Consider the following 17813-nt stretch of genomic DNA (forward strand, 5'->3'; position numbering starts at 1 on the left):
ACACCATTTTTGAGGGAACAGCTGGAAAACGGACTTGCAGGGGGTGGAATCCACAAAAAAATTACAGGGAGAAGGACCTAGAAAACACACATGCTTCCAAAAGCTTCCAGGACAATCAGGAGGAGTGCTATGCAGTCTCCAGGTCGGCAGAGCAGAGGATAAGGGAACCCCAGTGGCATTAACCAGCAGTTGATTCTAGAGCCCCACACTGCCCATTGCAGGGCCACTGTGGGAGCGTCCTTCTTGTGCCTGCTTTCCTAGCTCATTACTTAAAGTTCGCCATATTCTGGCCCTGACAACTGGTTTGTATAATTTTGGTTGATAGTAGCATCAACTAAGAACTTCCATGAGGAAAAATTCCTGGAATTGCACTGTAGGATTTCCACAGCAGGAATGTGCTGTCTTGGCCACAGCATACCAGTCAGCTGGAACTCTGTGGGCAGCACAACAGATTCTCCCTCAATGTTCTTTACTCTAGTAGCCACAGGGACATCTGCCTGCTGACAACTGTGACCAGGCTTAGTAACAAAGCGACCTTATTTCAAAAGCGAGCACCTGCAGATGCCTGGACTCCCCTAGTAGGGTGAGCTGCTCCCATGGGATAGCTGAGGAAGTGGGTTCTTCCTCAGTCATTCATCCCAGGCCCCAATAGGCTGTGTTTTATGTGAGCTGCTGTCCATAGAGAAGGCAGGGATGGCATCTACTGATGAGATGGTCTGTATGGGTTTGACACGGTCAACAGACTTCTAATGAGAATCCATTCAGTTCCAAGCAGAGTAGAAACCCTGAGCCAGAACCTGGCTGATGGAATAAAGCCATTTCTACAGATGGGGAAGGAGTTTTGCTCAGAAGGTGGCAGAAGGGCTAAAAGAACCATACTAAGGTGCTTTTCTAGTGGAGACAGAGCAAGGACAGCTGCTACGAGTCTAATTCCGAATTTATCTACGAGGCAGATCTGAGTTCTCTCAGGCTGTCTCCTAGACGTGGCTTTTCAATCTTCTAATTCAAATCAAGCTTCTTCAGAAGGAACAGCTTTCTCCCTGTGTCCCAATGGGACTGTCCTCCTCTATCTGTTCTATCAAGCTAAGCATCTTGGAACCATGTTTCCCTTTCTCCCCAATCTTCCAGATTCCGCTGTCCTAACCAAGCTGCCTGCTTGCGTGCTACACGCAGACTGTGTCCTGCACCCCAGGTACTGGCCTTGAAACACAAACACTGAATCCGGGCTCCCACCATGACCTCCCCCTTGACCTCTTTCACCCTAACGGTCTCTGACTTCCAGGCTCTGTCCACGCCACCTCTCCAGCAGTGCCTAGAAGTACTCTTCCACCATGTCAACCAACCCTAGAAGCTTCCCCAAAGTTTCCCTTTGTCTACAGGATAGACAACCCTGTCCCTATCGCCAAGGTCTACTCTCCCCTCCATGGCCCTGTGTCTTGGCTCTGGATAGGCTGACTGTGGCCAGAATTCAGAGAGCCACCCCCTCTTCCTTCACTCATCTGCGGTCTATCTAGAAAGTCGTGTTCTCGTCCTCCTAACCCCCACTCCAGTGTTATATCTATACGCACAGAGCAGAACCTCTTCAAACCGCACAGTGGCCCATTCTGTCTCCCCGCGACACTCTGTCCCAACGGCACAGGACGGAGCCCTATCTTTATTTTACATGCACGAGTATTGTGGCTGTATGCATACAGGTACACCACTTATATATCCCTGGTACCTGCAAAGGCCAGAAGAGGGTGTTGGATTCCTAGAACAGAGAGTTACAGAGGTTGTGAGCCACTGAATCTAGGTCTTCTGCAAGAGCAGCAAGTACTATTAATCACTGAGCTACTCCCGACCCCCACTTGTCCCAGTGAGGGGTTCTTACTCATGGAAGATCTAGGATGGCTAAAAAGTATTAGCTTTTAGAATTTGTAATTTGCTAAAAAGCAATTATAAGCCGATCAGTGTGCTGGGACACAGATGGAGTCACAGGGGCTAAGATGACAGCAGAAACCATCATTGTCACAGATGCAAAGGGAACGCTGAGGACGCTGCTCTAATATGAACAAGCAGAATACTGCTGTCTGGGGACTGTGACGGAAAGCCAGGCCAGGCCACCTCGAAGCACCTTGCCCCATCATCACAAGCCAGGCTCCCAGTGGTCAATGTCTGACCACCACAGGGTTTACCATATACACACAGGGTGAAAGTACGATTCTCACAAGGGTCCTTCAGACACTTGCTCTGTGTTCTAGCACTTGCAGAGAAAAACTTGTGCCCACATGGCATCACCTATTCTGATATCACATGGACCTTAATGAGGATGTCAGGGTCCAGGCTGTGTCTGCAGGCAGCTGTGTGCTTAGTGATTAGAGGAACCTAGTTGAAACTTGTCTAGGGTACGGGTTTTTTTTTTGTTGTTGTTGTTTTAGATTTGCCTTTATTTTATTTTATGTGAATGGTGTTTGGCCTGCATGTGAGTCTGAGCCCTGTATATGCAGTGCCCACAAAGGCCAGAAGAGGGCATTATATCCCCAGAGACTGGAGTTACAGACAACTGTGAGCCACTCTGTGGGGGCTGGGAACCAAACCTGATTCTCTGAAAGAACATCCAGTGCTCTTAACCACTGAGTCATCTCTCTAGTCCCCAGTACTGTGTTTTGATAGGACAATGATCAAGACATCTGAGTACCAAAAAATGGATGTTCCTATACTGTGTTCTAAGATTTTTCTCAGATGTCTCAATCCATTCAGATACAACCAGGGCTGGAATGGAGGAGGAAGGGGAACAGAACAAGTCACAAACAAGAAAACTGAGTAAGAATGAGGGAACAGCACAGATCCAAGGCAGCATGATGCCACTTGTCTTCCTGCCCCAGAGTCTGCCTTCTGTGTGCACCTAACATAGACAGACCAGTTGTGTTTACATTTTGCACAGCTTTGATACTGTCCTGCAAAGAGAAAGAAAGGCTCTAGAAAACATGGGGATGAAGGTGACAGCAGGCTATGAGGGCCAGTGGGACAGCTAGGCAGCTGAGTCCTATCAATGGGCTTGGTGAAATCTTACGCACATGGCTCCTTAGGCAAAGTTAAGATACAACTTTTATCTTTGGCTTTAGAACTAGCTTTCTGTAGCCTGTTCTCCAAAACATACATTAAACTAAAACACTTCAAGCTCATTCTCAACATCAGCTCTTTTACTTGGCAAATGTCTCAGAAAATTCTATTTGGTTACTGGAGTTGTCCCAAACTGAAAAAAGTCTTTCCAGGAGGCTGGCATTCATTCCACCTCTTTTCTGTATTTATGGAAGTGGAAGTCAATGGTGCCTTTGTTTTCTGACTGTTCACACAGAGAGGACAAGCACAGAGCAGCTGAAGGAGAGCCACCCCAGTGTGTTTACATCTCCAGATACATGAACACTGGGCAAAGAAAAATTAAAATCAGCTTTATTCCGTGATGCACAACTCTGCTGTTCTCAATACTATGACTCTGATGCCAACACACCAAAGTGTAAAAGGCCTATTCAGGAGTGAAGGTGTGACTGTTTGGGTGCCAGCAGTCCAGCTCTATAGAGCCGGCTGGTTATTGTCCTGCGAGCTCCCCTGCCACTCTGAAGTGTGCTCTGGTTGCCTGGGTGCCAGCAGTCCAGCTCTGCAGAGCTGGAGGCTAGCTGTTGCTGGGCACTGTGCCATTCTGAAGGGATGCTCTGAAATGGGCAGCAGTCTCTTCTCATGGGCTCTCAGCACACTGACCTCCCTGGACTGTGCTGGGCTCTCACGGACTAAGCACACCTGTTTTAGGAAGTGCTGTGCCCAGTACCTTAGAGTAAGGCCATAGAGCCTTTTCCTCTAAAATAACTCTTCCTGATTTGTTCTGTTTTAAAGAAACCAAAACACTAAATATTAATAACCACACAGGTTTAAAGAATGAAGATTAACTACCTTTTAATTGCTATGAAATCTATAATCTCACAGAAAATAAATAATAACCTTGTGTGTGTGAGGGGGCAGAGCATAACACTGGGTGTTGTTCCTCAAGTATTGCCCTAATACTTTAGTTATTTTGAAACAGGGTCTCTCACTGGCTGCTGGGGGTGAAGTGATCAATAGTCTTCCAGCTTCAAAGTCTGAACTGCAATAATGACTAGTGCTGCAGGAGATGCTATGGTACAATAGAGGCACAAGTGTTGCCAGCACAACCAGCCACTTTCTGGCTGGATTTAAGGCCTGCTCCACAGGAGGAAACACATGCCTGGTACCACAATCTAGCCCAGGACCCATGATTGAACCTATTATTTTGCTAAAAGGACACAGTATCAAACTGCCCTCTAGATTCCTATCTCTACCCACACATCACTGCAGTGCTCAGATATCATCAGAGAAGTCTCTCTGTGCAGTGGGCAGTGGGTAACACAGAAACTCGTAACTGGTCAAAGGAAAGAGAAAAGTGAGTGTGGATTGTTCAGTCACAAATGGGACATCTATTTCAAACCCCTTCTTCAAGCTCAAGGACTATTGCAGAAGAGGCAGAGGCCAGGGAGGAACAGGGTCAAACAGTGACTTCTGGACACGACAGGGTAACTGTACTCATGAGCCGATAGCAATACAAGACCTGCACAAGAACAAGCCATTCAACACTCTAGCATAGAGCGGGGAGAAATTCCTAAGTTCCTACTCCTGAGTGTGCTGGTTTGAATGAGAATAGCACCCATAGGCTTGTTTGTTTGACTACTTGGCCCCAGTTGGTGGAACTGTTTGGTAAGGATTAGGAGGTATAGGCTTGTTGAAGGAGGTGTGTCATTGGAAGTGGGCCCATACTATTTACCAGGTAGTGCTCTATCTTCTCCGTCTCCCCCACCCACAATGCTTCCTGCTTCTGGATCAGATGTTAAGTCTCAGCTACTGCTCCAGTGTCATGCCTGTCCTCCCTGACAACATGCTCTCTGCCATGATTAAACTGCAAGCAAACCCCTAATCAAATGTTTCTTTTGTAAGTTGCCTTGATCATGGTATCCCTTCACAGCAATAGAAAAGCAACTAAGACACTGAGGAAATATAGACAGTTGATGGCTTCTGAGGGAGGGAGTCAGTTTTCTCCAAGGGTGTGGTCCCTGGTAGGTGCACCACACTCCAGTAGATTGTCTCACTTCCCAAAGTTGGTGGGAAGCAAACACTGAACTTGACGGGTTCGTTAAAAATAATAAAGACTAAAAATTTTTTAAAAGAGGCCATGAAGTTTAAGGGGAGGAGTCGGGGGGGGGGGAGTAGGAGCAGAGGGGGACGATTATGATCAAATACAGTGTGTGAACTTTTCAAAGGATAAAATTATACTAAAGAAAATTACCAAGCCTAAGTCCCAGATATATAATAAAATAACCCATGCCTAGCACTATCTATGGGCCAACTCACAGGCCTACAGTCAGTGTGCACAGTAGTGATTCTTAAGACCTACTGTTCCCGACAGGGACTGATTACAATTTACCAATCCATCAGTAAGGACTTCTCAATGCCCAAATAGTTAGTAGTATTTAGGATATATTACACTTCCATTTCCTTCTTTTTACTCCGAAGAGACAATACTGCCTAGATGTATCCAGAGACAAGGCCCTCTGTCACCCAAGTGCGAGGACTGATGGTAAAAACAATCAAGAGGGTCTCAAACAGCAGCTGTGACTGACAAATTAGATACCCGAGTCCATAATTAAGCACAGCATTTTGCCACAACTTAGCAATTAAAATGCTATCTACTCAGGGAAGAGGACCAAGTTATCTGTCCTCGTCAGTCTACACACCAACCCAGACTCTTCCAGAATGATTAAAAAAAAAAAGTTCTCTAAAGCAATACAACGTTATAGAATGACCGTTCTACCCAGTAGTTTCTGCACAGGCTGTGCTCAATTCAAGCAATCCATAGTCCATTTTCATACTGTGTGCTCTGTGATGAGCTGCTGCTGGCCCCAACCTCAGCTCATCAGCTATTCAGCCAGGGTCTAGGCACAGCTGTGAGCATTCACAAAGCCGGGCATGCAGCATGGGTGCCTCTTGACAGGAATCAATTCTACAACTAAGGGTGATTCTGGAGGAGGGAAAAGAAAAACAAAAATAATTGTAAGCAGGACCAGTCACTTTAACTTGTGGGACCCAGCATATAATGAAAACCGAGATTCCCAAGCTCAAGCAGTAGCTCAAATTTCCATAAACAATATTCCAAAGACAAAGGCAGAGCACAGACTTGGCTTAAGCGTGGGGCCTGTGTAACTGCAGAGGCCTGAAGCTGACCTCCACTCCACTGGAGTGACTGGAGCCCATTCGGTACATTAACATGAATCCATTTTCCTAATTTCTGTTGAGTGGTAGTGAGTTTTACTCGTGCAGTACATGGCCATGAAGTAGGTATGAGGGCAGAAGTAAGAATGTAGGGAAACTGGACCAGTTCCTAGGTCAGGCTGTGATACAGGAGTACAGGGCAACAATACCACTCCTCATCAAGGTGGGCGTGGTGGGAAAGGAGGAAGTGGAAAGGAGAGGGGCAGGGTGAAAGGTAGTCAGTTTGGACTTTAAGTATGGCATGCCAGCGCTGACATACAGGTGCAGCAGACTTTTAGCAATCAGAGAGGTGAGAACCAAAAATGAGGCAAAGACAAACCCCTTACATTAGGGTCTTCCTACACCCAGGTGATGACAGAACTCACTGAAGTGCATGTCAGGGCAAAGACACTGCACAGCGTGGGGGCAAAGAAATGAGGAAAAACTGAAGGATGATGAAGCAGGGACAAAAGGCCAATGATTAAAACAACATAAATTAGGTTAAGGAAGAAGAGTGCATGCTTGGCTTCAATTACTACAAAGTACCCCAAATAGGCTACTTACAGAAGAAAAAAAAAAAAAAGCTGGGTTGGAGAGACGGCTCAGAGGTTAGGAGCAATGGCTGCTCTTCCAGAGGTCCTGAGTTCAATTCCCAGCAACCACATGGTGGCTCACAACCACCTAAAATGAGATCTGATATACTCTTCTGGCGTGTAGGCATGCATGCCAGCAGAACATTATACATGAGAAATAAATCCGTAAAACAATTTTTTTAAAAAAGCTTTACACTCAGAGTTCTGGGGTTCAGAATGGTAAGACTGAACCCACTATTTAAGTAACCTGTGCGTGTGGCATAGGATCACAGGGCTGTGAGTTGGAGAGAATGCTCACATTCTAGACCACAAAACAGAAGGAGTAGGAACAGGAAGGGTACCATAATCCTTTGAGGCTGTGCTCCAATGACAAAGACTTCTCGCTGTGTCTCACATATTAAAGGTTCATGGTACCTCCCAACGGTGCCACCTGGGGGCCAATCCTTTGCATATGGACCTATGGGGGACACACACCCAAACCACAGTGACAAGAAAACGTTTTTAAGAGGGAATGGCAAATGTTAGCAAATAAGCTAGGGCTGAGCAGTGTTCAGTGACTTTGAGAACATTGATGGCAATTATGGATCTCACCAGGAGCCTAACACAGCTCCACATTCTGTGATGCCAAGATCCTTGTGTCTACTGGAACAACTGTGACCCAGGGAAAGGGTGTCAGTGCACCCAGGGCCCAATGCAATCTGACCAGACAGTAAAGCGTTGTGGTAAGTTTATTTAACAAGCAGAATGGAAAACTCTTTCATATACTAAGATAACTTCTACTATCCAAAGCCCTTGAAATGATTAGATGTTTTCAATATCAACGCAGCTCTAGAGACCTATGACTGGTCCCCAAGTATGCATAAACTCAGCAATACAGCAAGTCTAGTGCACTATAGGAGCTGTTTTTACTCCAGTCCCACCCTTAAACTCTAGATAAACCTGACGCCCAAACCACAGCTGTATCATGTTACCTATTCCTGCTAAATAAATACTACTTTGTTAACAGATACGCCCCACAAACACTATAAAATTCTGTAATCAGAAAGACATCTGGGGAGCATAAAATTCTCACATTCAAACTAAACAGATCAAGACCTCAAAGGGCAAATGTTCTATAGCCTCTAATGTGTTGGTTTCTTCTCACAATGTACAAAGAGCTTTATCCAGTTGAAAAATTCTTGCTAAGAATCCAAATACCAACAGATGTTATTGTTACATAGACGATGACCTTAAGTATTAAAAGAAAATAATTCATCCCATAAATTAGAAGAAAAAAAAGCCCTTTGGACCTGTGGTTCTGCAGACCATGAAATGAAGAGTGGACTCCTGTAAGCAGGCAAAAGACTATTTTTATTCAAAAAGGTTTGTGCTGGACCCAAGCAAGGCAAGCAGGCATGTGCCATGCCAGACAGGCACTAGAGGCTGCTGCTGGCTTATGCTGCAAGAGAGCTGGGTTCTTTACAGCTAAGCACAACTTTGGGGCAGAAGGAATGGAATTAAATGATTGTAAAGCAAGCTCAAGGTTCTGAATCAAGGCATTTGTGTGGACTACATGAGTCACCTTAAAGCCCACCTCATAGTCACAGATGACATTACTACAAATGTAACTGCACGAGGGTTGGGGCCTGAAGTTAAACTTAAAAACTGGGAATGACAGCATAGAGAACTTACAACATGGAAGATTCCCATACATTTCACGCTGGAGATGACCCAACCATCCTAGCAGACAGAAAGTGAAGACATGAGATTTCACAAGAAAGCCTAGAATCTGGGATCTTAGTAGGGTTCTTAGAGAACATCCTACATGGTAATGAAGCCAGAAGGGGCAGTGAGTATGGTTCAATATCCCCCCAAACCAATGATAGCCTCACTTCTGTCCCTTGTACCCCTACAGTTCAGAGAAACAGAGGCCCCTCCCTCAGGGAGGTGTACCTTCCCTTGGGAGAAGGTGAGACAGGCAGTGGGCTCAGGCACATGGAAGATGCGCCTCTAGAATCCTTGTCCTGGATCTCAACTGAGAAAATGCCTCCACCGCTGTGCTGCCACCCCTGGGCAGGTGGTTCTGGCGGTGTACGCAGGCTGAGGAAGCCACGAGGACCACGCCATAAAAGCACCCTCCATGGCCTGTGCATCAGCCCGCCTCCAGGTTTCTGCCACCTTCCCTCAGGGATGACTTGCATCCTGAGAGTTCTAGGATGAAATCAACCCTTTCATCCCCAAGACACTCTTGGTCATGGTGTTTATCACAGCAACAGAACCCTGACTAAGCCAGCACTGAATAATTAGCCACAAACAGAACACCTACCTCCTGTCAGTTTGCTGGACTCTTTATTTATTTATTTATTTATTTATTTATTTATTTATTTATTTATTTCGAGACAGGGTTTCTTCTGTAGCTTTTGGAGACTGTCCCAGAACTAGCTCTTGTAGCCCAGGTTGGCCTCGAACTCACAGAGATCTGCCTGCCTCTGCCTCCTGAGTGCTGGGATTAAAAGCATGAGTTTGCTGGACTCTTACAAGGTTTAGCTTCTGTTGCAGATTAGATTCACCATGGAATCAGAACACATTCCACTAATCTACCACGGGAATACTGTGAATGGAAGTGACTCAAATGATTCCACCTGTGAAAGCCTCTAGATTGTTCTGTGGAAGAAGATGGGGCTGGCAGGAAAAAGTGGGCCCTTTAAATGATGACTTCCCAGGTTCATCTTTCAAAGCATGAGCCAAAACCATGAGTTACATTTACACTCACCTCAGGAAGGGCCACGTTTGGAGTGAGTAAAACAAAGAATTCATTCAGAGATCTCTTGGAGGCTTTTTCTTCTTAAAGGTAACAAAAGCAAGAGGACTCCAGATGGGGTGGAGTGGCTTTGAGTGAGGAGCCTTTTACTGGGCTAAACAGCAAGGTACTGGACATAAATCTTCAGTGAAGGATTTTGGAAAGGCCACTTCTCTCTCTGTGTGTGTGTGTGTGCTTTCACAAAATGTTTCTACGTGGTACTCTTGGATCCCAGGACAGCTAAGTGATGATGATATACAAGCTCAAAGCTGAACTACACCGCAGGAATCCACAGAGAGCCTCCACTCTCAAGTGCCCTGAAGTAAATCCATGACTACGACACTGCCCACGGCACCCTGTCCTTGCTGGAGAAGGCTGTCACTGGGACTCTCCTACCCACCACAGCTCTGGCACACAGACAACACCCCACCTCTGAAGGCTTCCACAGAAACATCGAGGTGTGAGCATATGAGCAGAAGTGAAAAGAAAATGGCCATGAATAGGAAGAAAAGAAACTTCTAGCAAGCAACACAGACAGAAACCATCTCCAAGGCATTCATCATCTGTAAAACAATTACATCCAATAGTTATTTACACCTGAAAGATGCAGTTTAATACTAGACTGGGGTCCAGTCTGAGGTGGTACAGTTCACAGAACCGCGGTTAAACATCCTGACTGCTCATTGAGGAAGACTCGCTTTTTTGGGAGGGGTCTACTTTCAATTTGACTAGAGTTGGCTGCTCATATTCCAGAACCTTCACCCTTGTCCCCAGTGTTAAATTATTGTCTTAGCCCTTCCCTGTGTGCTGTTTTCTCCCTACTTTCTTCTATCTTCCAAATCATGGGAAATCTACTGTAATATTTTGAGTTTCGCAGTGATTTGAATGAAAATGGTCCCCAGAGGACAATAGGGAAAGGTACGATTAGGAGATGTGGCCTTGTTGGAATAAGTGTGTCACTGGGGGTGGCTTTGAGGTTTCAGGAGCTCAAGTCAGGCCCAGTATAGTTTTCTCTTCTTGCTGCCTACTGATCTAGATATAGAACTCTTGGTTCCTTCTCCACCACCATGTCTGCATACATGCGGCTATTCTTCCCACCATGACAATAATGGGCTAAACCTCTGAACTGTAAGCCAGCCCCAATGAAATGTTCTCCTTAATAAGAGTTGCTATAGTCATGGTGTCTCTTCATAGCAATAAAACCCTAACACAAGGTTCTCCTCTCAAAATGCCTTTCAAATAAAATGACAGCAACAAAGATATCCAACCAGAACCATTGCTTCTATCTTACAAGCCGCCTCAAACAATGAAGACTGCTGAAGCTTATACAAGTCACTGTCTCCTCGAGAGTCTAAGTTTTAATGCAACTGCCACTACATATAAGGTGATGATTTCTGTTGATAATCACATAGAAATCAAAGAACATAAATACAAATCCCACTGCAGGCGGCTGGATAGTCTGCTGGGAAAGCTCCCATGCTTGGGAAGACGCTTGTGAGCATTTCAGTGTTACTTCTGAGAAACACAGCAAAGCCTAGCGCTGCTCAGGCAGAGTGACACGGAGAGGGCACTCACCTCCTTTCCAGGGGGCGTCCATCACTGGAAATGCTTCGTGGGATGTTGGCAGCTCTTTCTGGAGGGGGCATTTTCCCATCTCCCTTCCCGGCATTTAGCCGTGATGTCATGGGACTCTGCAGCTGGGATGGGACCTGGGGTGAATGGGCACCCTTGCTGGCATTCCGCTGCCATTTGTTATTATTCCTGAAGGGAAACTTGAACTCATAGGAAACACCTTCGTTCATCTTATACTCCATCACTGGCATGCGGTAGGTTTCTGAGCAACTCCTATTAAGAGGGAAGACCAGAAAAAACCAGTGAGTACTGCCTTACCACGCTGGTGGAGACTATCACTAACATGCTTTCCATCTTTGGGCCTTGTAATTCTCCTTTCCCAACCTAGGACCCCAGAAGAATACACAAATATTTTCTTGTACTTGGTCTCAAGTGTGGAGTTTGAGATGAGGAGTCCGTAAGAAGGCACAGAGCCCATGTTCTGCTGGGAACATGGAGAACCAAGGAGGGAAGGGCAGCTGGAAGGTCCTCAGAGCAGGCAGCTCAGGGCAGACAACAGCAGCTCTGCATACTTGGCTGGGAACTGCAACTGGGGACCTAAAGGGAGGGCAGCTCCAAATGAGCTGGAACCCCAAGAGCCAAGAAATTAAGTGAGGAAAGATCCCAAAACCCAACCAGGAAGCCAAATTTAGCTTAGGAGGGAGAAAACCAATCACATACTGCAACAATTAGTAAAGCCTTCAGGAAGACCAGACAGTCTGAAACCAGACTTCGTTTCTTTCCCAAGGGTGGCGTCTCCCTTCCTGAGCAACATCAATGGCCAGCGACACAAGCCCCTTCTGCTCTACCTGAAACCTCAGTCCTCAGGAAGCCTGGAACCCACACTCCACTCTTCCCCACTACAGTACTAACCCATGCACAGAATGTCATTGTTGGATAGAATGATTTCTTTTTGTACAGGGACAGCAAAGACTTGGAAGGGAGCGTGAACAGAGCAGCGCCGAGAGTCACTCATGAGGAACTTTGGAGATAACGAATGTAGAGTGAGCCCAAGGCAGGCAGAGGGAGCCGCACGGATGAGCCACGGTTAAAATTTTAATTTTAGAAAGAAAGACAAAATGGTACAATTGACTTAAGATGCTTTGTTTTACCCAATATATCCGAAGTTGTATCATTTTTTAAAACATAGCACTGAAAAATTACTGAAATATTTTATGTTTTTCTGAATCTCATGCAGTTCACAGGGAACCAAACTGCAGCCACCTGCCATTTCCTACTGTCTTCATGGCAGGAAAACACCTCACAGGCTTTATGGTCTCCTACCTACTTCTGCAAAACCCAAGAAGGACAGCTGGGAACAAGTGTGGACAGCACTCTGAAGGACAAAGCTAATGGCTGGTTTTAATGCCAGGTCTAAAAGGCCAAGAAAGCTTTCTGTGGTCTCCTTGAGTAGAATGTGGTGGTGAATGTAACTTATAGACAGACTACGGGGAGAGTGGGATAGGTACTAATTTAGCCACACTACAACAACTCCCTGATAGGGGTGCTATCCTGTACTACCTTGGCATTAAGGGCGAGCACAGAGGCCCAGAGAGGTCTGCACAGCGAAGGGAAGGTAGACCAGGTCTTAACCCACGGAATCAGCGCACCTGCAGGCTCATCCTACCTTAGTTCCTAACCAGAGAACAGCACTCTACCCCTAGATATCCTCACCCACAATGAGTCACTCAAAGTCTATCCTATGACAAAAAGGAACAGCCAGCATCTTCTGTAAACCCAATGGGAGCTGTCAGCAGGCATCACCATTCAGGGCCAACTGAAACCTACTTTTAAAAAGCCTAATGTCTGCGAGCAGTGTGGTCCCTAGAAGATGTGACTTCAGCTCCAGAGACACACACCACTCCTTTCAGTGGAACCTCATCTAGAGAATGAGATTTGGAGCAGATGAGTTTTAGCTCAAAGGCAGCATGCTCCCACATTCAAAGCAAGAAAATACTTTGCAACACTATTTAAAACACTATTTAAAAGATGACTTGACACCCAAATCCCCAACAAGAAAAATAATAATACTGAAGAGCTTCAATTTGGTCTTTTTCTGTAGCTGTTTTTAGCTCTTGAATGGCCCCTGATTGCAGAGTAGCATCCTGCAGAATAAAGCTGCAGCACCCAGAGCTCCTCATCTCACCCCTAGCCAGCCAGGCCTCTTATTAAGTGGACAAGCTGGAGTCCCAGGGGGCACAGACATTGGAGATGTGATAGAGGTGAGGGACCTTTTCAGCAGTGGGAGAGGGGATGGATGAGGACACTCAGGAAGGGTCTCTGACAGGTCCTCAGAATTGCTCTCACTGTGCTGTGCTCTTGGCTGTCTGGTTACTGTGTGGGTAGCACTGCACCTTCCATTCGTCTCACCAGAGTATTAAAAGATGAAGGAGCCAGAAGGACATTAAGCCATTTTTCTTAAAACACTGCCCTTTCAACGTCAATGTGCACACATACCCAAGGTCTGCCTGACATACAGTCACTGCCTGACTACCTATGATGTTTTCAAGGTCCTGGCAACTTCACGAACCAAAGGTCCTATCTCACCCCAGAGCCGCCTAAACGGAAGGCTGACAAAGAGGAGAGGAGTGACTAGTCAGAGAACAGAGTGATTAGCTGCTAGCAAACCGCAGTGGGAGTGTGAAGTGTGGAGGAGAAGAGACCGCAGCAAGGTGTTAATGCTTCAACTGTTCCCTTTGAAGCCACTTCTGCAGAAGTGAACAGCTTTCCAGGTCTCTGAAGGCATCTGCACTGCGCACAATTTCCCACCTGCACAGAAGGGGTGGTGAGGGCTACGGCTTAGCACTTAGCCTTCACCCAGCTTCCTGGCTCAGCACCTGACGTGTGTGGGCATCTGTGTGAGCTTCAAGAGGATGCTGTGTGTGTCTTCCAGTGGAAGACAGATGTGGCTCCTTCCCTCAGGTATGTGGGAGTCCTGCACTGATTTCAGAACACACTGTCCTATCTGGCCCAACTCTGCCTTTACAGATGTGTTGGTGGTAGCGTCCAAGGGGCCAGTGGGAGAAGTGACACCACAAACCAGGAACTACACACACTTACCAGGACATCCATGACGTAAACTGGTGTGCAGGGCAAGGGTCTGTGCCAAACTATAGAGCAGCGATTACACCCTGGACTCTGATGCCAGAGGAGCCTGAGTTCCCTGGTTATTTTTTGTAAGATTATCATTTATTTATGCAAGTGTGTGTGTGTGTGTGTGTGTGTGTGTGTGTATGTGTGTTTGTGTGTGTACTGTGGGAGTGTGCTACCATGCATGTATGTCAATGTGGAATCAATTGCTTTCCATCATGTGGGATCCAGGGATCAACCTCAGGTTATCAGACTAGGTGGGAAGTGATTTGACTCAATGAGCCATTACACTGGCTCTATTTGGTTTCTTTAAAAGATGAATAAGATTCATACGATTGCTAAAAGAATTGAATGTACTAATTCATGTCACAGTGTTTTTATTTCCTAAGGCCTGGAACAATGAAGTAAAAATTTAGCCAATGATATTTCCTAACACTCCAAGGAGGATAAGCCCAGTCTAGATGAGCACTGCCAGTAAACCAACGTTCACTACAGGCCCATCTCCCTAGTAACAGTTACTCAGTTTTGGTGGCAGTGAGGCAGCTCCATTCTGCCCACCCTCACATCAACTGTTCCCCAGTCAAACCTGGAGCTTAGAAACAAGAGCAGAACCGGTGTGTCTGGGAACCAGAGAGCTTGGTGTCCTGCTTGTACATACTATCTCCTGTCTAGGGAGATCAACGGACAGCAGAGCAGTGCAGGACATTTAGAGACCTTCTAAGTAAGGACCCAACTGCCTTCTGAGCCACCATGGGTCGTGCTGTGCCAGGTCAGCAGACCATGCTATTCAGGACAGGGAATGCAGGCAGGGTGGTTTTAGAGACCCGCTCCCAACACCTCAGATTTGCTAAACTAACAAGTTGTGCAGATATATAGTTTGGTTTCTTGGAAACACTCAGGTATCTAGAAGACACTGCTTCTTAATTGTTCAGACTAAAGGACTCCATCATATATTGATATAGGCATACAATCCCCTGGCCACCTACCTGATAAGTGGCATAAAGAAAAGCTATTCTTTCCACATTTTTGACATATGAAAAAAATTATAAAAAATTAAAAAAAAAGAAAAGCTATTCTGAGCAAAGACTGATTTTAACTGAAGTCCACTTAGTTTTTAAGGAGCACAAATAATCCAGAGCTCACACATGAGATGGTCACTTTAGGGGGAAAATAAGAACTAGGTTTTGCAGCCGGGCGGTGGTGGCGCACGCCTTTAATCCCAGCACTCGGGAGGCAGAGGCAGGCGGATCTCTGTGAGTTCGAGACCAGCCTGGTCTACAAGAGCTAGCTCCAGGTCAGCTCTAATGCCACAGAGAAACCCTGTCTCGAAAAACCAAAAAAAAAAAAAAAAAAAAAAAAAAGAACTAGGTTTTGCTGATGTGGGATTCCCCTCTGTATGCTGGAACACAATTGGCTAATAAAGAAACTGTCTTGAGCCTGCGCAGGAAATAGAGGTAGGTGGGGAAAACTAAACTGAGTGCTGGGAGAAAGAAGGTGGAGTTTTGAGAAGCCATGTAGCCCTACAGCATACAGATAAAAAGTAAGCCACTGCCACATGGCCATACAAAGATTAATGGAGATGGGTTAAATTAAAATGTAAGAGTTAGCCAATAAGAAGCTAGAGCTGATGGGCTAAGCAGTGATTTAAATAATACAGTTTATTTCAGGTCTGAGCTCCTGAGCAACCAGGAAACAAACAACATTTGGCCTTTTTATTTATTTTTCTTTCTATCTATCTATCTATCTATCTATCTATCTATCTATCTATCTATCTATCTATCTATCGCTTTTGCTTTTTGTTTGGGACAAGGTTTCTCTGTGTAACAGCCCTAGCTGTCCTAGAACTTGCTTTGTAGACCAGGCTGGCCTCAAACTCAGAGATTCATCTGCTTCTGACTCTCAAGTACTGGCATTAAAGGTGTGCACTATCACACCTGGCTTATATTTTGGCTTTATATGGGCTAAGAATTAACTACTAAATCTTAAGAGAAATTCGTAGAAAATAGTGGCTAAAAATAAATAACAGATCATGTTTTTAAATGAACAAAAATAGCATCTGTAAGCCTAAAGGAGGAAAAAGAGCTGATTAAATTTATCCCATCAAACAACTTCCCCAGAAGCAAAGAAGTGAAGTTTTGGATAGTGTTGCTGCCTTGGCAGGAGTGGATCAGGCAAGAGTTCCAGGGTCCTCCCTCTAGGAGAAGACTACAGACAAGCTGCTAAAGCATGAAGTGTAGGGCTGACTCACCCAAAGCCCATTCCTGGCCTCAGAGGTTCTGCCAGGAAAGAGCCTAGAAGCTGAGCTCAGCTGTCTAGGACCAGATAGCAGGGTTTAAAACAACAGCTGAGCTTTGGACAGCAAGGGCATAAATGGGAGCGAGGATAGTTGATAACCATGGATCATAAAAGAAAAAATTCTCACAGGCCGAGATGTGATGTGCTCTGTGTTTACTGACTGCTGGTGAAGATGCTGAGGATAGGTGTTATGGACATTTTTGTCTGGAGCAGCAACATTAGTAGCGCAGAGATGCAAATCCTAGACTGGCACCAGTTAGTCACTCTAGCTGCAGCCGCACATGCTAAACGGAGCTGTGTGCTAACCGTTTTAGACTTTCCATGGAGAAACTGTCAGCCTCACAAGAGGTCAAGTGCTCTCTGGTTACCCTGCCTATCACAAGATGTATGTCCTATGTGGTATAGCAACCCAACCTCAGCTGCCAACTCAGACCTACCTCCGGGGGGTGCAGTCGTCATGGGGAGGGATGATGACAACTTTCACTGTGACGGACGTTCTCAAGAGATCGATCATCTGCTCATGGCTCAGGGTGGCCACCGCCACCTTGCAGATCTCCACCAGGCGGCTGCCCTGCCTCAGACCTGCTTGCCAGGCATAGCCATAGGGCTCTACATCTGCCACGATGCCCTCATAGTTAACATGGAAGCCAAGTTGTCCTAGCCCGTTTCTCCGCAGAGTCATTTCCACTGATTCACAACCTTTGGAAACAAACTAGACAAGGAAATGAGAGGGACTGGAGTTAAGAGTTGAAAGTTAGACCAGAACTGGAACAACGCTGTCTTGGGTTATCCTTGAACAGCCTGTAGCCAGCCGAAGGGCAGGCTAGCTATTCCCCTTCACTAATCTCTATTCGGTAGCAAAAGCAACACATTGGTTGCTCCAAAGGGCTCAATGGCTTTCCTAAAGTTACAGGAAAACTTCAGAGAGACCCACAGACAGCTGGTAGCAAAGAGAACCTATATTCTACATTCAATTATCCATTAAAAAAAAAATCCAAGGTGGCAGATACAGAAACACCACCGCCATCGTATTCTCCCTCCCGAGGCTGCTACTTTTCTCAACAGACGATGGAAAGCAGGAGCGTCAGGTGGACAGTGCAGCTTCCCATCATCAGGGGAACCGCCAGAGTAGCCAACGATGCCACGCAAGGCTC

The 17813-nt window shown here is 46.0% G+C and overlaps 1 protein-coding gene across 7 annotated transcripts in view; it reads right to left on the minus strand.

Moving 5' to 3' along the window:
• Sipa1l1 (signal induced proliferation associated 1 like 1) overlaps positions 1–17813 on the minus strand; it is a 280919-nt gene that overhangs the window by 38212 nt on the left and 224894 nt on the right. For all 7 annotated transcript variants that reach the window (XM_038335800.1, XM_038335804.1, XM_038335803.1 and 4 more), the window contains 2 exons: positions 17097–17371; positions 11239–11508 (listed from right to left, as the gene is read on the minus strand). In XM_038335800.1, the coding sequence (XP_038191728.1) occupies positions 11239–11508; positions 17097–17371 (545 nt within the window). The remainder of the gene's footprint in view (positions 1–11238; positions 11509–17096; positions 17372–17813) is intronic.

This window comes from Arvicola amphibius, chromosome 7, assembly GCF_903992535.2.
Source record: "Arvicola amphibius chromosome 7, mArvAmp1.2, whole genome shotgun sequence".
NCBI lineage: Eukaryota > Metazoa > Chordata > Mammalia > Rodentia > Cricetidae > Arvicola > Arvicola amphibius.